The sequence below is a fragment of the Rhineura floridana genome, chromosome 3 (assembly GCF_030035675.1).
Source record: "Rhineura floridana isolate rRhiFlo1 chromosome 3, rRhiFlo1.hap2, whole genome shotgun sequence".
Lineage (NCBI taxonomy): Eukaryota > Metazoa > Chordata > Lepidosauria > Squamata > Rhineuridae > Rhineura > Rhineura floridana.
Window position 1 is genome coordinate 140,367,739 of NC_084482.1, and position 25,396 is coordinate 140,393,134.

Sequence of the window (25,396 nt, forward strand, 5' to 3'; positions counted from 1 at the left end):
TGAGTGTGCTGGAGATAAATACTTTATTTCCTTTCATAGAATTAACAGATCCTCAAAATATATTTTGATAAATATATACCTTGCACTCTCATTATCAATCATTTCCAACACCTTGCTATCTTTTAAACTGGATGCTTTTTGCTGCCTTTGCTTTAATTGACACAATTCTCAAAAGGTATATAAATTCCATTTCTTGAGAACAAGTTGAACCTGACAGCTGCAACATGCAGATAGGCTGGATGGGATATTTGTGGCTTGCTGCTTTCAGTTGCAATAATGGCTCTGCATTACGTTAAGAAAACTGCTGACAGGGTAGGAATCTGGAGAAAGATGACTGTCAGACTGTGTTGAACCAAATGCCTCTTTCTCCCAGATGTCCTGTATGTGTACATATACAGAACCACTATAGTTCAGTTTTCAGAGAATAAAGATTTCATCCTTTATTTTCAATAGGCTCATATTGGTAGGAAGGGCGGGATATAAAGCAAGCAAGCAAACAAATAAACAAATAAATGTTTGTATTCTATTCTATAAACATTTCAAGAAATGAAATAATAAAACAAAATCACACTATCGTATATATGTTAATATCAGGCTTTCATCACATGTCTGCAAGGGTTTTTTAAAAACAGGAAACCCCGCCCCCCGAGATTTGTAAATGTATTCCACAGTCTAATCTGTGTATGAACTTTAAATAAAACTTTTATAAAATGATATTTACATGGTATCTGACACTGCACAGGTTGAGTCAAATAGTGGAGGGCAAATTCTGTTTATTTATTTATAATACTATTTGTATGCCACCTTTTGGTGGCTCTAAATATCATAAAAACCACAGCGAATCAAAACCAACAAAGGCAGTAACAATTATTAAAAAAGAACAATTAAAACGATTACAGACTAATAAAACTACTAAACAGAGGTATATGCTGTAGCTTAGCTCTGTAGAAAAAGGCAATTAAAATGATGGTTTTTAAAAGCCTGTTTAACAATCTCCAGCTTAGAGGCCATGCACACCTCTCAGTGTGGGAGCTACCAGAGAAAAGACCCTGTATGTCGTGCCAACAAGATCTCAATACACGTGCAGGTTTGTATGAGTGCAGGCCATCCTTCAAATAACTCAAGTCTCAAACCATTTAGGGCTTCAAACATTGAAACCAGCACTTTGAACTGAGTGAGATCAGAAATGCAGTGCAAATGGTACAGAATTGGTGTTGTGTGCCCTGATCCCCTTGCCCCCACCAGCAACCATGTAGTAGCATTCTGCAATGGTTGGAGTTTTCAGTCTGTCTTCAAAAGCACATAAAATGCATTACAGTAGCCTAACCTGGAGAAGCAACTCTAATAGAGCCAATAAGTTTCATATCTTGTGGACCTGTCCTCAAACTACACATTATTGGGTTTCCATAAATAAATTATATCTGTATTTGTGAAAGAAGACATGGCTGGGGAGCTGAACACTGTACCTCCACTTTTCCCTCTAATGGCAAATTCAGCTAGCTGAATGCTGATGGAGAAGTCCAAGTTTGTGATTTAAAATAAGACATTTTTAAAAGAAAGAAATTTATTCTTTATTTTATTTTATTTATTTATTATTTGATTTATATTCCACCCTTCCTCACGTCAGGAGCCCAGGCTGTCTGATAGAATATGTGAGCTTATAAAATGATGGCAGGAAAAAAGGGTCTAAAAAATCAGGTCAAGCAGACTGTGTGAGTCTACCAATCAAGTCTATGGCCGAGAGTAGTTTGAGACCTGGGAATGTTTGTGTGTCAACTGAAACCTTCAAAAGGAATGGAGAATAAGAAAGGAGTTGCCCAGCTCAAGTATCTTAGATGGTGAGGACATTAGGTCTGGGAGGGGATGCCTTACCCATCTCTGGAACTGTGTGACTTCTGACATACAGCTATACTCAGTTTGGGAGCTGACAGCGTAGATCCCATCAATGTATATGTGAGGTTAGGAAATTTTGGCCTAGTGTTTTTTTGAGTGAAATTAGAGAGGCATTGAAAGGACAAAGTGTTGCAATAAGCCTTACATTGAGTAAATGCACATTCTGGGGGTGATAAAGTGACACAACATCTAGATATCCTATGTGGCTGTGCTTTGGAACAGACCAGATGGCAAGAAATGTTAACTTAGTGTTGGAGATTAGCATGTCAAATTCATTCTTATTATACAGAACAGAAGTAGGCAATCCAAAACTCTTAAACTGTATTTTGTCCACTAAGGTTTCTTCCCTGGCTTGCATACTTCTGTGTTACTGCCAGGGATGTATGATCTGCAGGCCATGTCCATGGGAAAAGACTTGAAAGTGTGGACACAATGACCTTACATTATGCTCTGCCTGGTGTAGTGGATCATCATGGTGAGTCTTGCATTTTCTAACCACAAGCTACATATATTTGTCTTCCTTCTGTTCAAAGTGTGTATTGTTTTTAACTGTAATGTCTCTTACCTTATAGAAAAATCATTACAGGCTGTAAGACATTTGTGGAAGCAAGCACAGTCAAACAGCTGTTTGACATTGGCTGTGTTCATATGTCCCACTCAACCATCATTTAATACGATGTGAATGAGTACAAATAAGCCACAATGAGCCTTGGGCTGATGTACTACTTACTCCCCTCCTTCTGGAAGAGTGCCAGCTTTCTGCTTCTGCTTAAGTGATTTATCATTTCAGCTGAACCAATAAACTGTGGTTAACATTAATTATGGTTTGTTTGAAACAAACCAGTGTGAAATCATGGCTGGCTTGTTTTAACCATAGTTAATGTTAATCATAGTTAACCAGAATTTGAAGATTCAGACAAAACCAGTTTGTCAGTTAAGCAAAAGCTTCCAAACTCCTCCTCTGTGCTGTGTGGGGAATCACATGAGTTTGACTCACTGCATCTTATTCCTGGTCATTTATCTATGCTTTGGTGCAGGGCAAACCTGAATACCTCCAGATATTGTTGGACTAGAGCTTCCATCATGCCCAGACAATATGACCCATGCTCAGGGCTTATGAAAGCTGGGATCCAACAACTGGAGGGCCACAGGTTTTTCCTCCCTACTTTACTTTGATGCATAAATGTGGCCATTGTGAGCATTGGAGGTACAAATGTTCTGTTTGCCCCATTTTTAACTTCTCTGAACTATTTCCTAAGGCTCACAATGATCTAGATCACAACTTCTAACCAGAATGGCCCTGTGTCAGCCACAGCCATTAGAAAACAACAATCAAGGCTCAAGCATTCAGCTGGGTCAAGCTACCATTACTTCCTCAAGGTATAGTTACTCTTAAGAAATTATATGCAGCAATGTACCCTTAACTCATTTGACAGGCTAAAACAGACTTACACTGATTCTCAAAAAGGAGGACCTGCATTCCATAGAGGGAAAAGGACTGTCGAAAACTGTATGTGACTGAATTCTTCTTCTTTTGAAAAATCTTGGTGACCTAAAAATATCAACAGGCACAAAAATAAAATTATGTTCTATAACTGGAATGTTGGAGAAAGTATTTGGTTAGGTTTAAATTACTGAAATGTATATATAATAAACTTTTATGTTACACCAAAAAGGATTCCAAAGACAAACTCTGCCTAAAATTATAATCAGATACATAATTTATTTATTTATTTATTTATTTATTTTATTTTATTTATAGACCGCCCATAGCGAATAGCTCTCTGGGCGGTGAACAGCAGAGTTAAAATACAAAGTTACAATAAAACATACAAGGTCACAACAAGGTAGAGTAAAAAACATTGAATATAAAACATGAACGTTAAAATGCCTGGGAATATAACCAGGTCTTAACCTGGCGCCTAAAAGAAAGTACCGTAGGCGCCAGGCGTATCTCCTCAGGTAAGCTGTTCCATAGTTCGGGGGCCACCACATAATAAAAGATAGGTTTGCAAAACGTGCTTCACTCCTAAAAAAATATGGCCTACTCCTGTGTCACTATATTTTGTCAAAAGGTAAATACCCAAAACATGAAGAAATGGAACAGTGTGTAAAGGTTTACTAGCCTATTAGGTTGTTCCCCTACCCCCCAACTGATGTAGCTGGTTGCCTCAGGACCCCTTCCCTGGAATAGGGCTTCCTTGCAACTTTTACTTTAGAGAGCTGAAATGGCTGGCATGGTACCACATCACTGCTACATACTGGGCAGGGCAGAGTGGTGACAAGACTGGGGTTCAATGGAGAGATTTTGGAATTTAAACAGCACTCCCTTTCAGGTATGGATAGATGGCTTTGACTTTCTGTTCTCTAAAGCCCTCCAGGGTCTCTTTGATGGAGCTGTACCCAGGCATGATGGAGGGGTGCCCGACTGCTGCTTCCTTTCTCTCTCTCTCTCATGGCCTCAGTTATAGCAGCTGGTAGCTAGAGGGTGAGGGGCTCTCTGCTGGTGCTGTACTTATGCACCATGGAAAGGTACCTGAATGCTGCTTTCTCCCTTTGATGGCCTCTGTGATAGGCCATTATGTTCTGACCCCAATTCAAAAGAGCACTTCTTCACTGCTTTATACTAATCAGATGCTGAATCCTGTTGACTTCAGTTGGACAAAGCACATACAGAAATACTTTGCTGCATGAAGACCAGAATCACCACCACCTTGTCACGTGACCAAATTCTGCGATACATTAAGTTGGTAGCCATATTCACAGTAGCAATCAAGTGAATGTGAGGACACTACACTCTTTAGCATGTGCAGGACTAGGTTCTTTACAAACTACAATCTCCTTTGAAAGGTCTGAACTACAAAGTGAAGGGGTGACAGCACCAACGCAATACCTCAAGAAAAACAAGTCCTAGATGTATTAGGAAATCCTTCCAGCTGTGTTGCCAAAACATACTGTTAAGAGACCAAAGGTTGCCATTTCCCCTTCGGTTAAGAGAAAAGCAAATTCTGAAGAAAACTGTCATTTTACAGCACATTTTAATCTACCATATACTTGATCTAATCCAAGAATGTATGCAGAACAGGTGAGACATTTCAGGCAGTACGGCAGAAACACCCTCAGAAGATTTTGTGATCTTTGTGGGTTAAGAGAAATTCTCATAATTTTGGGAGAGGAGTTGGCTTACCATGATACAGTGCTGTTAGTAAAGCTGTTATTGCAGCAAAAGATGGGTCTATCAAACATTAATGTGTGGGGGTTGAATACTTACGCAAGCAACATGTTTCAGTTTTTTATGTTTCTTACAACATTTACCAACATAAAACCAATGACACCATACAATAATTGATTTTGAGTTTCAGTGTTTCAAAACAAAGTATCATGTTGCTGTTGTTATGCGCCTTCAAGTCGATTATGACTTATGGCGACCCTATGAATCAGTGACCTCCAAGAGCATCTGTCATGAACCACTCTGTTCAGATCTTGTAAGTTCAGGTCTGTGGCTTCCTTTATGGAATCAATCCATCGCTTGTTTGACCTCCCTCTTTTTCTACTCCCTTCTGTTTTCCCCAGCATTATTGTCTTTTCTAATGAATCATGTCTTCTCATGATGTGTCCAAAGTATGATAACCTCAGTTTCATCATTTTAGCTTCTAGTGACAGTTCTGGTTTAATTTGTTCTAACACCCAATTATGTGTCTTTTTCACATTCTATAGTATGCACAAAGCTCTCCTCCAACACCACATTTCAAATGAGTTGATTTTTCTCTTATCTGCTTTTCTCACTGTCCAACTCTCACATCCATACATAGAGATCAGGAATACCATGGTCTGAATGATCTTGATGTTCAGTGACACATCTTTGCATTTGAGGACCTTTTCTAGTTCTCTCATGGCTGCCCTCCTCAGTCCTAGCCTTCTTCTGATTTCTTGACTATTGTCTCTATTTTGGTTAATGACTGTGCCGAGGTATTGATCCTTGAAAAGTTCAATGTCCTCACTGTCAACTTTAAAGTTATATAATTCTTTTGTTGTCATTACTTTAGTCTTTTTGATGTTCAGGTGTAGTCCTGCTTTTGTGCTTTTCTCTTTAACTTTCATCAGTATTCGTTTCAAATCATTACTGGTTTCTGCTAGTAGTATGGTATCGTCTGCATATCTTAAATTATTGTTATTTCTCCCTCCAATTTCCCGTCTCTGAAATAGCCTCCCCCTTTCCTGGGGGATGAATGGTCCTGTGAAAAGGGGAGCATTTTTGACCCGCAACTAGCACACAAACAACCCATTTTAAAAAGTTAAAATCCTGCTAGGGAGCTATTTCATAGGGAAGTATTTAATCCAGACCAAACATTCAATGACCAGGATATCAGCTTTTAAAAAATGGTTCTGTGCATGCAGCCCTGGCTTGTGGCATCAGAAGGGAAAACTGCACACAACTGTAGATGTACTCACAGCTCCTCATCCACACAGGCATATGCATACAGAAACTCAGTTCTCTGCAAACAGTGCCCGTATCTGGATTGGGCTGACTGCATTTAAGTAAGCCCCTTTACTTAACGGAGTCTCAGTATGAATGTAATATCCTATAACAATATGCCTGTCAGATACATACCACAAGCAGATCATTAAATAAAAATATTTCTCGCTGGTGCAATCCAAGCTTCTGTGGTTTATTTGGATCTGGAACTTCAAAAAGCCTACAGTAGCAAACAAGTCTCCGATGTGGGAGAGAAAGGACCTGTGGGAGTGGGATACAGATAAAGTACAATGTTGACTTTAGTTCATAAAAATGAGTTCTGTATTATTTAGGGTGAAGTCTTTTTCACAGCAGCGAAGGAGAATATATCTGAATGGTGCAAATCAATAACTTTAAAGAAAATGCCCTTCATTAGTTTTGGATATTCCATTTTGGATATTCCTTATTATTATTATTATTATTATTATTATTATTATTATTATTATTATTATTATTATTATTATTATTATTATTATTATTTATTACATTTGTATACTGCCCTATAGCCAAAGCTCTCTGGGCGGTTTACAACAATTATAAACATTAAAAACAAATATACAAATTTAAAAACAACTTTTTAAAAAACAATTTAAAAATTGCCCTCAGCTCCTACTGGGAGGAAGGGCAGGGTATAAATTTGATAGATAAATAATAAATTTTTGTTCTCATGTTTATATATTGGTGTTAACCTCATATGTGAAGTCTTTTGCCCAATGCTGCTGTCATCATTAATTCTCCAATAGCATCCTGGTTTTGCTCATTTCCCCTGCCCTTTCTATGATCCACAGCCTCCACTGGATCACAAGCCCTTCTGTTCACGGAAGGACTACTTTGGATCCAGGGCAATGAGTACACTGTATGAGATATACTGTAGGGACTAGGTTACTCTATTTCAAAGTCACTGTCTTTAACTAAGAGTCGAATGTGACTCTAGCCTGCTCATACATGGAGAACAGGAAGTGTATTTTTATTAGCATCTAGTTTTTGTAGTTCTTCTTAGCCCCAGTGCAGAGTGAAGTGTAAAAATAATTTCACTTTCCATATGACAAGTATGAGGCAGAAGTTTTATCTCCATTACTGAGTCAATAATTCAATTTCATCATTTCAGGCAGTTGAGATGCTGGACAGGTGCTTAGAGGTGGTAATGGGTCAATAAATTGAGGCTAAATCCTGAAGACAGAGGTGTTATGTATCCCGAGTTCTCATGTCCGGAAGGTGGGCAGACAACCTGTTCCAGATTTGGGTTACATTCCCCTGGAAGGAGCAGGTCAGCAGCTTGGGTCTACTCCTGGAACCAACATTGTCACTCAGTGGCTAGGAGTGCCTTTTTCCAGCTCTGACTGGTTTACCAGCTTCGGCCCCTTTTGGACAGAGATGACTCAGCCACAGTGCCTCCTGCTCTGGTAATTTCCAGATTGGATTATTGCAGTGTGCTCTACATGGGACTGCTCTTGAAGACAACTTGGAAACTTCAACTGGTCCAAAATGCAGTGGCCAGATTTGTGGCTGTGGTTGCTTTTAGACCTCATATAACCCCTCTTTTAAAACAGCTGCATTGGTTGCCAGTTTATTTCCAGGCCCAATTTAAGTTGCGCACATTAGTGCTTAAAGCCTCAAAAGATTTGGGCCCCAAATTTTTGAAAGACCGCTCAGACCGATCAGCAGAGGGGGCCCTTCTGGTAGTTCAGCCATCCTCAAAAGCTCAGGGGTGGTGGCCTGGAAGAGGGCATTCTCTGTGGCGGTCCCAAGTTGAGGAACTTCCTCCCCACTGAGCTGTGTCTGGCAACTTCAATGAACAGTTTTAGATGAATACAAAAGATGCACCTCTTTACCCTGGCCTTTTGACACCTGAGATATCTGTTTTTAGGACCCACGCTATTTTGTGATTTTGGGTTGTTTTTAATGCCGTATTTTAAAGTTGTTGTAACCCACCTGGAACCTCTAAGTGAAGGGTGAGTAATAAATGTTAATAATAATAATAGTCATCATCATCCATGACATGTTAGGAAAGGTTCCAAGCACATAGGAGGAAACTTACTGATAACATGCAACACAGATCTTTCCTTTCCTTCTGTAAACAGATCAGAGTTCACAGAAGAGAGATTCCCCATCTCCTCAGTGCCCTGAAAATCAGTTCCTGTGGATGGTGCATCCTTGGGAATTGTGTGGGATATGGTGGGGCAACAGTTAGTGGGAAATTGCCCCCACCCTTATATGTATGGAGGAGCAATTTAAGACCCAAACCTAGTCGTTTTAAAAGTCAAAGCTGGAAATCTACCTTCTCAATGAATACAAAAATTGCAGAATTATGATTTGCTCCAAACAAAACTCTGAAAGAAATGGCTTATATTTTATTTCTAACATTAGACATAATGAAAAGGAAATTTCTTCACTTGTTTCACTTGTATTTTAGTTCTAAGATTTTTTTCCTAGATGTAACTTCATTAGAGAATAGTAGCTGAATACCGTTGCTGATCATGTTCTGTTTAACTAATCAACTGTTTAATATTCTGCTAAACTAAATATAGCAATGAAGGTTCCCAGAGAAAAAATTAATATTGGTATATAGAGGCCTAGATACTCGTTATCAAAGCTCCCACAAAGGTCACCAACAGCAATATCCCAACACCGATTATGTGTGATTATATGAAGGTCCATCTATGCCTAGGCCACACCACCCCCATGTATAACAGATAAAGAGAATATAAATAAGGACACAATGGCTATGAAATGTTCTCTGTTTCACACCGTGTGTGTGTGTGTGTGAGAGAGAGAGAGAGAGAGAGAGAGAGAATTTAAATGAATGTTTCAGTCCCACAATCTTCTGATATATAATCTTGTGGTAAATTTCCATATTGACTGATTAAACTGGAGTAGTACAAGGCAAACAGTATATGCAATAAAAGCAAAGCAAGCAAACATTTATGACATATCTTTAAATTAAAATAATAATGCAAAGAGAGAGAGAGAAAGACGGACAGAGACACGTGTAAAAATCTGCAGCTTAGACACCATGCACACCTCTGAGGGGAGAGGCACGTTGTTTTTTATTCTTAAAATTGATAGGAAAGTTATCTAAAGGCAGTTCACCACAACTGATCTCAGCCAGGTTTAAGCATATCTGACCTCCACTTCACTTATGCTTGCTGATTAAATCCCTTTTATGTTTGATTGTTATTCTGTGCTCTGTATGTGTGAAACTGAACCCCACAGAGAAAGCACAGACTCCTTTACAAAACGGAAATGTTTTATTAAGTCAATTATTAACATTTCTGAATATAATGTTTAGGTTGAAAAAGCAATGAATCGCCAGATTTGAGTAACATCCAAGGATTAAAATATGATAGGGCCAGGTCTTATTCTGTTGCTTATAGAACAGAAAGTAACATGAAAGGAAATACCTACACAACCAAGTCCATGATGTAGAGATCCAATCTACAGTAGAAAGACACATACAAGTTCATTAAATTTCAGAGAAATACACAATCATATCATATTAAGAAAATACTTCATGGTCTTACTATGACTAAACTCCTATAAAATGAAAACAAACATTCCAATAAAGAACAATAGGCAAATATTTCCAAACTCTGTTTTGCAGAGCTATATTGTCATCAAGTGGACCCGACCATGAGGAATGGTAGCTTAAGCAAAATGGTTTTATGTAATAATCCAAACTTTTTTCAGATATCTACCCATAGGAAGCACATATATTTTACGTGCATAGCTCTTTGGGCATGCTAATATCACTATGTTAAGTTTTTGAGCCTTCATCCTCCCTCCAATTAAAATCTAAATAACAATGGGAAAGTGTATGCTACTGAATTGTCTTGTCTAAGGATTGTATCCAATTGTGTTCCTCCACTCAGACATGTCTCTTTTTACAGCAGAGACGTCTGTGAGCGGAAGGGGAGGGGCAAGGACAATTTTTTCCAGTTCCCTTCTTTCTGTAGCCCCTGATCCCCCCTTTCCCCAATCTACCTCAAGGGGTTGGAGGATCCTTTGGAAAAGTGGGAGGCTGCAGGAGAAAGGGAGAATTCAGAAAAGTCACCTCCTCCCTTTTCTGTTCACAGAAGCCTCTGTTGGTGCGATTCTAATATTTACAAGTATTTCAATAAAAATTATGTCAGGTAAAGCTCTGAATTTGTCTGAATATCACACTGAAACTGTGTTATTGTTTTATCAAATATTTAGTGAAAATACTATTGGCTACTGAATAATCTTTTCAGATAGTTATACATCATATATAAATAATACTTTTACTTTAGTTTTCTTTACTGAATGCAAGTCAAACCTGTGCTAAATCAGATCTTCATTGATGTAAAGCATTGCACATTTTTCTGTAATGTTTTTGATTTAAAGTTTCAAGAAAATTCACATAATATCTGGGTTCAGCTAGATAGGGCTCCTTGGAGAGATGCTGAGAGGAGACTCCTATTCCCCTGACAGAGCTTCAGTGGCCAGAGGTGTTTAACAGTCAGCCGCTCTGATTGAAACTCTGTGAGGGGAACAGGGCGTCTCCTAGCAGCTCTCAGCACCCTCCACTAACTATACTTCCCAGGATTCTTTGGGAGAAGCCATGACTGTCTAAAGGGTCTGGTGGGGATGTGGCCAGGGACAGCTTTGGTTTAAATTTGGGTGGGAGACTACATGTGCCTGCTGTAGAATAAAAAGGTAGGCAAACCCTGAAAAAGATTGATACTGTTCACAATGTTTTCCTTTTGGAAAGGAAAGGGTTTTCCCCTCTGCCCAGCGCCCGCCCACCCACCCAATCTTCTCCCCTCCCCGCCTGTACCCCAGGTCAGTTTCACCTATCCTAAGCATGATTGCACAGGAGTAAATCCCACTGAACTCAAAAAGCATGCAAATGATCAAACCTGCCCTCCTCTCCTCCTCCCTCCCTCCTCTCCTCTTTCCCCATTCTTTCCCCTCCCCATCTCCTTCTAATCCCCTCCCCCCCTCCCCCATGGTCAGTTTTACCTATCTTAAGCATGATTGCACGGAAGTAAATCCTACTGAACGCAAAAAGCATGCAAATGATCAAACCTGCCCTCCCCTCCCTTTTGCCCCTTCCCTCCCTCTTTCTTTGTCCCTCTTTTCCCATCCCCATCCCCTTCTAATCCCCTCCCAATCCCCTCCTTCCTCCTCCTTCCCTTCCCCTCCCTCCCCCATGGTCAGTTTTACCTATCTTAAACATGAGGCACGGTACCAAATTCTTCCAAGCTACAAAGGAAGTGGATTGGACTGTGAAAGACCAAGCCAAATTGTGTTTGCATTTTGACAAATTTGTAGGGCAGTACAGTATCTCAGAGAGGAGGTCAGGTTTCCTGCTCCCCTATAGCTGCCCGATTTTCCTGCTTTTTAAAGCTTGATAGAAATATCTGTGGTGTGGGCTATAGGTACGTTTTTAAACCGCAAGGGTTTTTCTCTATTAGTGAATTTATTTTTATATATAAAAATATTTGTATACTGCTATACCTGAGAGGGTATCATCTGAGCCTAAGGCTAGCTCAAGGCTCATTCTTGTAACTCTAAATCATGGTTTACTGTGATGCCCAAATGCACCCATTGTTTCAACATGCATGAAATATTTGATTTTTTTTTAAAAAAAAACACCAATAAATTATCAGAATCCTCATTAGGCTACACCAACAGAATCTGTAGTATGTTTTTAAGAGGCCATTTCAGCATCCTGGGTTGTGTCAATATACTGGACTGAGCCAATCTAGTCTAACTTTGTGTATGAAATGAAATGCTTGTGTTGCTTTGCTCAGTGCCTAAAGCTTGTATAGTGAAATGATGAGAGGTAAGCAATGAATCCTCCAGATCAAATATATCTACACCCATAAACTTACACAAGCCATAACCTCCCACTCCCCCCAAAGGGCATAACAATCACCTACCTTTCATGATTATTGCAAGAATTATGGAACTAATATATACAATGCATTTAGAGCACTAAAAATTCTATATAGACAAATTCTTATTATGGATTGCAAGTACTCACATTTTACTGTATCACCATCACAAAGGCTTGCAAAAGGAGATTCACAATGGGATGGTAAAAGACATGTAAGGGGCAGCAGGAAACAAAATTCAGGTGGAGGGTGGGAAGCTATTTCATAACCATTTTACCTTATAAAAGCGAGTACCGTATATTCCGGCGTATAAGACGACTGGGCGTATAAGACGACCCCCAACTTTTGAGAAGACTTTCCTTGGCATAAACCAACTGAAGGGCCTCAGTTAGACAGGCCCCATTGGTTTCAGTAGGTCTACTCTGGGTAGAACTACCACTGGATAAAATCCTATGTGCGCACTGACTCAAGAGTAAACCCAATGGTACCGGGCGGTGCTTAGGGCTGCATCCGACGCTACTCAGAAGAGACCCACTGAAATTGGTGCAACTAAGCCAGCTACCTCTACTAGTTTCCATGGGGCTACTCTCGAGTCAGGACGAAGCAGGGCCGAACGGCATCCCCGCAGGCACACTGACTTGGGCAGCAAGCCCGGTAGAACTCGGCCCGAGAAGGCTGGCGCGACACCGGATCGGGGCCACCGGTCATCGGCGGGAAAGAGACAAGGAGAAAGCCTCACTTTCGTCGGAATCCCGCGCGCGGCCACTATGCTCTCCATCCTCTTCATCGGCGGGGCTGTCTAGCTCCTCCTCCTCGAAGCTCTCGGTGGCGGCGGTGGGGCCCGTGCCGGCGGGCAGCGCACCGGAGGCGGCGGCGGCAGCGGCGGGGGGCGGAGGCCCCGGCGGCGGCAGCGCGGGAGAAACCAGCGCTGCGACGCTCATGGCCGAAGCGGGGAGGAGGAGGAGGAGAAGGCTCCGCCACCGCCGCCCAAGGCACCCGGTGCTTTTTTCCTCACAGCGGCGAGCCGGTTTGTGGTTTTTTTTTTTTTTTTAACTCCCTACCACAGGCAGCCGCAAGCTGCCCCCCCGCCTCCTACGAGCAGGCGTGCGAACCACTTCCGCTCCTTCCTTTCCTTCCTTCCTTGGCTGGCTTCTTCCTCCTTTAGTTGTGTTTGGACCACTGCGCCACCCGTAGGGTGTAAGGCGCGGCGATACTCCGGCGGCATTTGCAGCCGTAGACTTAATGTTTTAGACTCACGTGCCCACCAAGCGTCTCCGGGGTCAGTTTGGGAGCCCTTCCTCGGCCCGCCCACTTTTGTTTCTTGTAGAAGACAGCAATGCCTCAGTTGGCGAAGTACCCGTATATTCCGGCATATAAGACGACACCCGGCGTATAAGACGACACCCGACTTTGGAGAAGATTTTCCGGGGTTAAAAAGTCGTCTTATACGCCGGAATATACGGTATATCTATGCTTGATCAAAACAATATTTTCCTTATCTTATGCACATTGTTATTTTAAAGATCAAATGCAGCAACCCACACGCCAATCACCTGGCCTGAATTTTAAATGCCAGTATCTTCTGGGCACCTTGATTTTTGCACCCCAGACAAACATACCAACTTTCAGGGCTAAAACAATTTACAGTAATAAAGGACAAGCCTAAAATAGCATCCATTTTCTAACAACTCTCACATGCATAACATAAAATTGGGTGAAGTGTCACCTAACCTACCGGTTTCTTTCCTACAATGAGTTTTTCAACCTTTTGGACTTGTGACACATGATCCTCATTTGTCTTGAGTTCCCGCTTTCGGATTCTTTCATAAATCCCAATAAGCATCTCTCGTGGGATATCTTCACCATCATCTACACCTGCAAAATCCAAAACTGATTGTTACTGACTCACAAACAGCAGTACCTCTACAACTTGATGATAATGCCTTTCTTGTAAAGGGCAAAACTGACACAATCTAGCTCATCTAGATTATCAGTTTTAGGACAGACATTAGTTACTAACACCACTGATATGGCCATTAAAGCCTAAGTCTCTGTGTGTCATGATCCAGTATCCCCAAATAATCTACCATTTATTTATTTATATATTTGAAACCTATTGTATTGCCCCTCATTCTATTTAGAGTTTCAGGGCAAAGGAAGGTGCCTTATACTGAGTCAGACTATTGATCCATCTAGCTCAGTACTGTCTACACTGACTGGCAGCAGCTCTCCAGGGTTTTAGGGAGGGTTCTTTTACAGCCCTACCTGGAGATGCTGGGGATTGAACATCTGTGTGCGAAACAGATGTTTTACTACCGAGCTATGGCCCTTCTCCTTTGACAACCAACATTTTGCAGCAATTAGATTAATAATAAAACACAACAATAAAATAACACAGAAAACAATTATTAAAACATACACAAGATTAAAATGCCTGGGTGAACAAAAATGTGTTCTAGAGCAGAAAAGATTGCAACATGAGTGCCAGGTGAACCTCTATAGAACTAAAATGTGTGTTAGATAATAGTGCCACTGTTCCACTGTAAATAAATAGTTACATTACATCTTCCATTTACATGCAATGCTCCGCTTTGAAACTAGACAGGACAGCCACCATAAGAAAAGAGTCCATATAGGCTAGCTTCTTGTACCCATAGTATCCAATCAGATTTATTTGTTTATTTATTTGATTTGTATCCCGCCCTTCTTCCCAGCAGGAGCCCAGGGCAGCAAACAGAAGCGCTAAAAACACATCAAAACATCATAAAAACAGACCCTAAAATACACCAAAACAAGACAATTTTAAAAACATCTTTTTAAAAAGCTTTTAAAACATCTTTAAAAAAGGGTTAAAAAACATATTGTTTTTTTAAAAAAAGTATTAAAAAGCAATTCTAACACAGACGCAGACTGGGATAGGTCTCAACTTGAAAGGCTTGTTGAAAGAGGAAAGTCTTCAAAAGGTCCGAAAAGAGCAGAGATGGTGCCTGACTAATATTTAAGGGGAGGGAACTCCACAGGGTAGGTGCTCGACACTAAAGGTCTGTTTCCTATGTTGTGCGGAATGGACCTTCTGGTAAGATGGTAGCTGCAGGAGGCCTACACCTGCATAGCGCAGTGATGGAGTGGGTATATAAGGGGGAAGGCGGTCTTTCAGGTATCCTGGTCCCAAGCTGTATAGGACTTTGTACACCAAAACTAGAACCTTGAACTTGGCCCGGTAGCAAATGGGCAGCCAGTGCAATTCTTTCAGTAGCAGGGTGACATGTTGGTGATACCCTGCCCCAGTGAGCACTCTCGCCGCCACATTTTGCACCAGTGCAGCTTCCGGACCAACCTCAAGGGCAGCCCCTCATAGAGCACATTATTTATTTTATTTTTATTTATTTCATTAAACTTATAGACCGCCCTATAGCCGAAGCTCTCTAGGCGGTTCACAAGAACAAGAACAACATTAGAAATACATAAGCATATACAATATAAAAACACAATTTAAAAGTACAAAATATTAAGAATTAAAACACTTCCAATAAATGCAACATGATTAAAATAATTAAAATAATTAAAATGCCTGGGCGAAGAGGAAAGTTTTAACCCGGTGCCGAAAAGATAGTAACATTGGCGCCAGGCGTATCTCCTCTGGGAGGGTGTTCCACAATTCGGGGGCCACCACTGAAAAAGCCCTTTTTCGTGTTGCCGCCCTCTGAGCTTCCCTATGAGTAGGCACTCGGAGGAGGGTCTTCGATGTTGAGCGTAGTGTACGGGCAGTTTCATATCGGGGGAGGCGTTCCAACAGGTATTGTGGTCCTGTGCCGTGTAAGGCTTTGTAGGTTAAAACCAGCACTTTGAACCGGGCCGGAAACATATAGGCAGCCAATGCAAGAGGGCCAGAATCAGTGTTATATGGTATGGTCGGACCGTCTGGTCCCCGTTGACAATCTGGCCGCTGCATTCTGCACAAGCTGCAGTTTCCGAACCGTCTTCAAAGGCAGCCCCACGTAGAGCACATTGCAGTAATCTAATTTCGAGGTTACCAGCGCATGAACTACTGAAGTGAGGTTCTCTCTGTCCAGATAGGGACGTAGCTGGGCCACCAGCCGAAGTTGGTAAAAAGCACCCTGTGCCACCGAGGCTATCTGAGCCTCCAGTGACAGGGATGGATCTAAAAGAACTCCCAAGCTACGAATCTGAGCATTCAGGGGGAGTGCAACCCCATCCAGAACAGGTCGAACATCCACCATCTGGTCAGGAGAACCACCCACCAGCAGCATCTCAGTCTTGTCTGGATTAAGCCTCAGTTTGTTAGCTCTCATCCAGTCCATTGTCGCAGCTAGACATCGATTCAGCACGTTGACAGCCTCACCTGAAAAAGATGAAAAGGAGAAATAGAGTTGCGTGTCATCAGCATACTGATGGCAACGCACTCCAAAACTCCTGATGACCGCACCCAGTGGCTTCATGTAGATATTAAAAAGCATAGGGGACAGAACTGACCCCTGCGGAACCCCATATTGGAGGTCCCAGGGTGCCGAGCAATGTTCCCCAAGCACTACCCTCTGGAGACGGCCCGCCAAGTAGGAGCGGAACCACTGCCACGCAGTACCGCCCAATCCCAAATCAGTGAGTTGTCCCAGAAGGATACCATGGTCGATGGTATCAAAAGCCACTGAGAGATCAAGGAGAATCAGCAGGGTCACACTCCCCCTGTCTGTCTCCCGACAAAGGTCATCGTACAGGGCGACCAAGGCTGTCTCCGTGCCAAAACCGGGCCTAAAGCCCGACTGAAATGGATCCAGATAATCGGTTTCATCCAAGAGTGTCTGGAGCTGGTTGGCAACCACTCGTTCCAGGACCTTGCCCAGGAATGGGACATTAGCTACCGGCCTATAGTTATTAAAATTTTCCGGGTCCAGGAACAGTTTCTTCAGGAGTGGTCTTACTGTTGCCTCTTTCAAGAGGCCAGGGACCACTCCCTCCCGCAAAGAAGCGTTAATCACCGCCCTGGCCCAGCCGGCTGTTCCAGTCCTGCTAGCTTTTATCAGCCAAGAAGGGCAAGGATCCAACCTAGAAGTGGTCGCACGCACCAGTCCAAGCACCTTGTCAACGTCCTCAAGCTGTCCCAACTGAAACTCATTCAAAAAATCAGGACGAGACTGTGCGCTGGACACCTCAATCGATTCAACTGCTATAACATTGGAGTCCAAGTCCTGGCGGATGCAAGAGATTTTATCCTGGAAGTGCCTAGCAAATTCGTTACAGCGCGCCTGAGATGACTGCACCATGTCCGTAGGGCCAGAATGTAATAGCCCTCGGACAATTTTAAAGAGCTCCGCTGGACGGCAGATAGATGATTTAATAGTGGCAGCAAAATGTTGCTTTTTTGCTGCCCTCACTGCCCCTAAGTACAGCTTAGTATAGGCACTTACCAGTGCATGATTGCATCCATCAGGAGTCCGCCTCCATCTGCACTCAAGCTGTCTCCTATGCTGTTTCATCGCTCTCAGCTCCAGAGTGTACCATGGAGCTTTATGAGCTCTACACAGGAAAGGGCACACAGGGGCGATCGTGTCAACTGCCCGGGTCATTTCTGCATTCCACAGTTCCACCAGGGCTTCGACAGGAGCACCAGCCCTATCAGCCGGAAAACTCCCCAGAGCCCTTTGAAAATCCTCAAGAATCATTAGTCTCTGGGGGCGGACCATCTTAATGGGTCCTCCACCCTTGCAGAGGGAAGAGGTCGCTGTAAGTCTAATTACCTCAACAGTAATCCAACCTGGAGGTTACCAGTGTGTGGACAACAGTGGTCAGGCTATCCCGGTCCAGAAACGGCCACAGCTGTTTTACCTACTGAAGTTGGTAAAAGGCACTCCTAGCGACAGAGGTCACCTGGGCCTCTAGCGACAAAGATTGATCCAGGAGCACCCCCAGACTACAAACCTGCTCTTTCACAGGGAGTACGACCCCATCCAAAGCAGGCAACTGACCAATTATCCGAACTCGGGAACCACCAACCCACAGTGCCTCCGTCTTGCTAGGATTCAGACTCAGTTTATTGGCCTTCACCCAGCCCACCACCGAGTCCAGGCAGCAGTCAAGGGCTTGCACAGCCTCTCCCGATTCAGATGTTACAGAGAAATAGAGCTGGGTATCATCAGCATACTGTTGACACCTCGCCCCAAATCTCCTGATGACTGCTCCCAAGGGTTTCATATAGATGTTAAACAGCATGGGGGACAAGATGGTACCATGTGGTACCCCACAGCACAGCTGCCAGGGGGCCGAAAGACAGTCACCCAATGCTATTCTCTGAGAGCAACCTTGGAGATAGGATCGGAACCACTGTAAAACAGTGCCTCCAATACCCATCTCACCAAGTCGGCCCAGAAGGATACCGTGGTCAATGGTATCAAAAGCTGCTGAGTGATCAAGTAAGATTAACAGGGTTGCACTCCCCCTGTCCTTCCCCCGAAAATGGTCATCCATCAGGGTGACCAAGACCGATTCAGATGCCCCGAGGAAGCCCTCAATCAGGACATGAAGGCAATAGTCCTCCCCCTCTGTTGCTCCCAAGCAAATGATAGTCAGAGGCATATTGTCCCTAAACCTGGAGGTAGCAGGTTCAGAGATATATTAGCAACAATTACCCATGCTCTGGTAACCTCAAGCTGAGATTACTGTAATGCGGTTTAAGTGGAGAACCCATAAAGATGGCTCAGAAGTTGCAGCTGCTGCAGAATGCAGGACTAGTACAGGATTGTGAGCAGTGTTTCTATTAGGACTATATAATATGCCAGTATGCTACCAGGTCCAATAAAAAAAATTGTTGCTAACTTATAAATAAATAACTTGAATTCCAGGTTACTTGAAAGAATGCATCTCCCATTATCTGTCAGTCTATGCCCTAAGTTCTGCTGGGGATGCCTTCTATGCGATCTATGTGATGACACTAAGCATAGTGCATGGGATGGTGCCATGGGAAAGGGGCTCCTCAGTTGTGATGCTCCATCTGTGGAACTTCTTCCCTTAGAGGGATGGTTGTCTCCCTCCTTACTGAATTTTAGGGAGGGTGTGAAGATGCATCTTTTTCATCAGGCCTATGGGCAGAGTGATGCTGTGTAGCTTTTTGTTTATTTTTATTCTACTTTATATTTTTGAAATGCGGCTTTAATGTTTGCATCAATAATGTTCAATTGTATGTCATTATGATTTTGATTGTGAACCACCTTGGAAGGACTTCATTCCTAAAAAGCTGCATTAAAAACTTAAAAAAAAATACATATAGCCATCACGACTAGCAGCCATTAACAGATTTATCTTCCATGACTTTGTCTTAAGTCCCCATCTTGTGACTTTTGGATTTAAGTTCCATCAGTCCTGACAATGAATTTCCACTCTCCTTAACAGAGCTACTGTCACCTGGGATGTTTTCACATGTTTCACATATCTAACCCTATAGCCTGCCCAGCTAGAGTTCAGTAACCTGATACTGTTCAGACCTTCAGGTAGATAAGCACAGGTTCAGACAACAGCTGTAAAGTATACACACCCAGGCAGTCTTTGTACTCTAAATGGAAGGAATTCCCAAGGGCACCTGCCATTTGCAGAGTGGTCTGGGGGATTTAAAAATATTAAACATATCTATACTACTAGAACTGGATCTCAGGACACTGATTTACATCTGTATAGCTTTACGCCAAAACAATTTTAAAGCCACAGAACTTAGAATTCAGTTAGTAGCAGCTTAGTAAATGTAAATAGAAAGCTGCAACACTTCAGTCTCAATTCTAAGGATCCCCAGAACAGAGGGCAACATTTGATTATAGCAAATTTCATTCATCACACAGACATGATTATCCCCAGTGTATTGGTAGGAATGAATAAACATTTATTATGGCACAGACAGGTACAAATGAATTAGAAGTCAGAATGCTTCTGTCTGGAAAATACACATTCTGCCCTATTTGTAGCTGTTAATACATCCAGGACTATGGAGTAGCAGTAGAATTAGGGAACAGATAGCAGTCTCTCTCTCTCTCACACACACACACTAAATGCCACAGCAATAATAAATCTAGATCATGCATTTACTTTGTTTACAAAGCTCTCAGTATTCAATACATTTAAAATATTTCACCCTTGAAGGACCATTGTCGGAAGATCAAGGACATTTCTCAACCTAGCTGCTTGAAAAACATTAATAAATATGTTCTGCTATGATACGTGCAGTTACTGAAGATGGTCCATAGACCTGGAGAATGATGGTTTGCAATGCAGAAATACAAGTGGCAATCAAAGTTATACAAGCTTCTCACATTGGCATTTCAGCTATAAAACTTTTTTCCCCCTCTTAATAACTTGAATCTCAATCTAATAACCTCAGAGCTCTAAAATGCTTTTGTAGAGCAGAGCCACACAAACATGTAACTGGAAACTGAATCAAATTATCCTTCTTATTAATTTTTGTTGTGTAGAATGCCCTTTTGGTAGAACCCTGCAATCTTCTCTGGGACCCAAACAAAGACTGTAATGGCAAACTTCTATTCATGTTTACTCAAAAGGAAGTTTCACTGTGTTCAGTGTGATTTACTCCCATGTAAGCATCCTCAGAAACTCACCACTGAAATTGTTACAATTTACTTTCAAAATCATGTAGTAAAAAGAGAAGCTCTTATGAGGGGGTGTGGTGGTCACATCTGACTTTTACCACCAGTGGATGTTGTACTGATAGGCCTATTGATACACACTTATCATTTTGGAGTGGTATGTTTCAGGGATAACCCTTATTCGGAATTATCTGTTTCCTTTCTCAGAACTATGTGGTTGCCTCAGATGAATAGTACTTGTTTAAGCTATGTTGGATGTTTGTAAGATGTTACCAGACACTTGTTTATTTCTATATGTCGTTTCTATTTTTATTTGTTATTGTATGTACTACTTATGTTTATATGTTTGTTACATTTTGAAAAACAAAAATATATTTGCAAAAAAATTCATGTGGTAGACTTTTGTACTTCTTTAGTATTTAAGAACTATACTATTTTGAAAAGAGTGCTGCGGCATTATCACTGAAAAAATTGTTGCCCTTTCCCCTGAATCCTTTCTAACGGGCACCTGGCCTGGTAACACATCAAAAATCATTCTACAAATGACAGACTACCCTCCTGAATTTCTTTAAAAAGAAAACTGTAGCTCTCAACACTTCTTTCATTATGTTCAAGATGTGTGTGTAGGGGGAATGTAACATACCTGTCTTTTAGACACTGGTAAATGTTTAAATTATCCCTACCTCTTAGATTCTTGACAAAATCTTCAAGCTTCATTTTGCGTTCTGGTTTCACGTTTGGACTATACATATCTGTGTTTAACAATATGATTGCAAAAGCTAGGATGAAGATGGTATCAGGATTTCTAAACTGTCTCACAACACCTGGATTGCAGATGCAGTACCTCTGGCTAAAAAAGACAGAGAAAGAAGAGTGGGTCAGACTGAAAGATGAGTTGATATGCCATTTGAACACACCAATAGACTGTTTCATTCAGGATGCTGAAATAATATCCTGTCATACACATTTAGTGCTTGAATATTATTTATTATTTTTATCACATTCTCTCAGCTACTAATAGTATCTGTAATACAGAGGATGTATTATTATGCCCCCGTTTTGAACCAAATTTCTATTTGCTGGTCTAGATAATCCGGTCTCTTAACTCCATTAAAGTAACTGCCCTCAATCCTGCAAACTTGACATGCTATATAGAAATACACATATCTATCAGTGCAGACTGTAAACCCTACCTGGTGGAACAAAAAAGATAACAAAATTTACCTAGATTTGCACAATTCACCAGAAACTAGATACTGGTGCAAGTTATGCATTCTTTATTCGTGTAAACTAAGGTCACTGAAGACTACAGTAAACTGTAACTGTAGAATAGCTTATATTTGCCAACAAGATATGCAATGGAGAGATCACACTTTCTTGGGCTGAACATCACACTTCAAATGGATTGACTTCTGACTCTGGTAATCCTTGCCTCCTTCTAACCAAGCATATATAGCCCAAATATGCTAGCACAAATGCAAACTATGCAATGGATATGATGTAACTTTGACCCATAAATTATTTGTATGCTAATATGCCATTTGTACACCTGTTTCATGCCTAATGATTCTGATCAATGGTTTCAACTGATCTATGTCACCTTCTGGGGATATGCCCCTTTATTTTTAGAATATTGGAAAATTCTTCACATTCCTTCCAATGTCCCCACCATGGATGAAGAACATTTGTTTGGCTTTAATAAGTTAATGCTCTTTGCTCAGCTAAGTTAAACTACTTAATTAAAGATCGACAGAGTACATCACAAAATGATATAAAGTTGAGAACAGAGAATATTTACAGCATAACCTGTACATGCCTACTCAGAAGTCTCACTGAGTTTAACAGGCCTTACTCCCAAGTAAGTGGGTATAGGATTGTGGCCATAATTTCCTTTAAAAGGTTTAGACTGACATTAAACATTTATTCCACTTGATGACATAAGATACAACAAATAAAGCCATCAGAGTCCTCTGCAGCGTTCCCCAACCTTGTGACTTCCAGATGTTTGGGACTACATTTTCTATCACCCCCAGCTAGCACATCAGAAGCTGTTGGGAGATATAGGCTAAAACCTCTGGAGACCACCAAGTTGAGGAACACTGGTCTATAATATGTGATGTTGTGGGAACAGAATTTTAGATAAAGAGACTATTTAAACACTCACGTGCAAACTGAGGCAAAATGAACACAATAAATCTGAGTAAATTCAACCTTATTATGTCTGTGACTCAGTCTTCTGTTAGCTATCTCTTTATGTCCATACCTAAATGCTTCAATGAGTCTTTCTACTTTTTGAGCTTCTCCTTGGACACGAATATGAGCTTGAAATTTCCTGAGTGCTTCATCAAGTTCCATAGCTGAGAAGTCCATCTCATCCACAACACAGCTAGGACAAAGAAAAACAAAATAGTTTTGATTCTGTCACCCTCCACCTTTTTGTTTTGTTTTTAATCCATCCTTTCAATATTTTCCCAATGCAATAAAATACAAATTAATCTACTTAGTGTAGCATTCAGTCAGATGAAGCATGTAATGATTAAAGTGCAAAGAGAGATCGTTATGAGCACTATATATCAATTAAAGTAGATGAGGTAAGCAGGTAATGATTTTTCAGTTAAAGAGACATCTCTTTGGCAGAAATAATAATCACTTTTGTGTTCTCAACAAAGTGATCCCCCCACCGTACCTCTATTAGAAAAGAATCAAACGTTACTCTGATTTACTACTTTAGTGGGCAGGGAGCAATGAATACCAGCCCCTTCCTTGTCTACCCTATGAATTTTGGAAGGAGGGTGCGATCTTTTATTTTCCTTCCTGCATGCCTTGTGTGTGGATAACAGAAGCTAAAAGTAATATTCCTTTCCTTTTCTGACAGAGAGGGTGCCAATTACCACACTGTCCCCCTTTAAAGTGTTGTGAGAGGTGCCTGTAATGACACTCTAGTGTCATTTATCAACTTGAAAAGTTGTGTGGCAGACAGTGGAGAGGCAAGATCACAGCCAAATGGATATAGTTGATTTATGAGGCTAATTGCAAGACCATGATTTGTGAAATCATATCTAATTGTCTTTTCTGATGCCTGTGAGGCTAATAAAATAAAATAAGCTGCAGGTTTCTTTCCTTTTTCTTAGGCTTTTAGGGTTACACACAACTAAAGTTCAATCACTGCAAAGTACAACAGACGAATGTAGGTATCACAGTAAGAATGTATGACCCATGTTAAAAGGTTTTTTATTAAAACACATTGTCATATAGACTGTGGGTGAACATGATTATGATTGTCCAAATGAGAGAAGAATAAAACTAGGCAATGCAAGTGCAGGGGGACATGTGCCAGAGATATCTGGAGACAGACACCATGTATACAGTTTACACGTTCATGCTAGAAGCCTCCAAGCCAAGACTGGACTGAAGCCTCCAAGCTGGACTGCTCTGTTTTAAAGGAGAACATGGTCAGATAGATCATACAGAAACCTGCAGTGGGACACATGGTTATCTCTGGAAACAAACTCTGTAGGAAGGACAGGGAAGGGCATACTGGAGATGGTGTTGCTCTGTACATCAAAAAAGACAGAGTCCAACTAGCTAGAAATCCAAGAAATGGGCAGAATCCTCCACAGAATCACTGTGGATGGCAGTACCAGGTCCCCAAGACTAATTTAGTACTGAGGACATACTACTGTTTCCTTGACAAAAATGCCCGCAGCAATCCTGAGATGGACAATGAAATCAAGGAAGCATCCAAAGAAGGAAATTTGTACTAAAGAGTCTCCTTAATTGTTCTCATATAGACTAGGTAAATATCTGTTCTAATCACGACAAAGAGGTAACATTTCTAGATACCCTAAAAGAATGTGCCCTACAATGGTCCTAGAACTGGCCAGAGAGAGGTGACCCTAGACTTAAGCGGTGCTCAAGACCTTGTGCGAGATGTAAGTGTTGTTCAACCACTTGGAAACAGTGACCACACTACTATAAAATTCAATATACCGTATATTCCGGCGTATAAGACGACTGGGCGTATAAGACGACCCCCAACTTTTGACCCTGATCCCTGTTTAAAAAGCCAGCGTCCCTCTCCCCTTTCTTCCTTGCGTGGCCAGCGCCCCCTCGCCCCATAGCCCGCACCGACCTGTGGGCAGGGATGCGCTGCGCCCCGGCACGGCCTTTGCCCACCAAGAAGTGGACGTCGCTGAGCACATCGTTGTTGAAGAGGAAGGCGAAGCGCTCCTGCACCGTCGGCTTCGTCGCCTGCCAGTTGTAGGCCGGCTCCCGCGGCGCCAGCGGGCCGGAGGGCGCTGAGGAGGAGGCCACAGGGGCAGCTGTTGGCAGCGGGTTCCCGCCTCCGCCGCCTCCCGCTGCTGCCGCCGCCCGGTGGTTGTGCATCAGCGGAGGTGTCGGCGCAGCCTGCGGCGGCGAGAGCAGCAAAAGCAGCCCGCCGTTGGCCGCCCGAGGAGGAGCAGCCGCCGCCGCCGTGGCCCCGTCGCTCACCTGAGCAGCCGCGAGCGGAGGAGCAGCAGCAGCGG

The 25,396-nt window shown here is 41.9% G+C and overlaps 1 protein-coding gene across 11 annotated transcripts in view; it reads right to left on the reverse strand.

Moving 5' to 3' along the window:
* Positions 1 to 25,396, reverse strand: part of IQSEC1 (IQ motif and Sec7 domain ArfGEF 1) — a 588,187-nt gene that overhangs the window by 14,916 nt on the left and 547,875 nt on the right. For all 11 annotated transcript variants that reach the window (XM_061618151.1, XM_061618152.1, XM_061618150.1 and 8 more), the window contains 6 exons: positions 23,134 to 23,256; positions 21,554 to 21,720; positions 14,003 to 14,142; positions 9,815 to 9,844; positions 6,506 to 6,631; positions 3,346 to 3,445 (listed from right to left, as the gene is read on the reverse strand). In XM_061618151.1, coding sequence (XP_061474135.1) covers positions 3,346 to 3,445; positions 6,506 to 6,631; positions 9,815 to 9,844; positions 14,003 to 14,142; positions 21,554 to 21,720; positions 23,134 to 23,256 — 686 coding nt within the window. The remainder of the gene's footprint in view (positions 1 to 3,345; positions 3,446 to 6,505; positions 6,632 to 9,814; positions 9,845 to 14,002; positions 14,143 to 21,553; positions 21,721 to 23,133; positions 23,257 to 25,396) is intronic.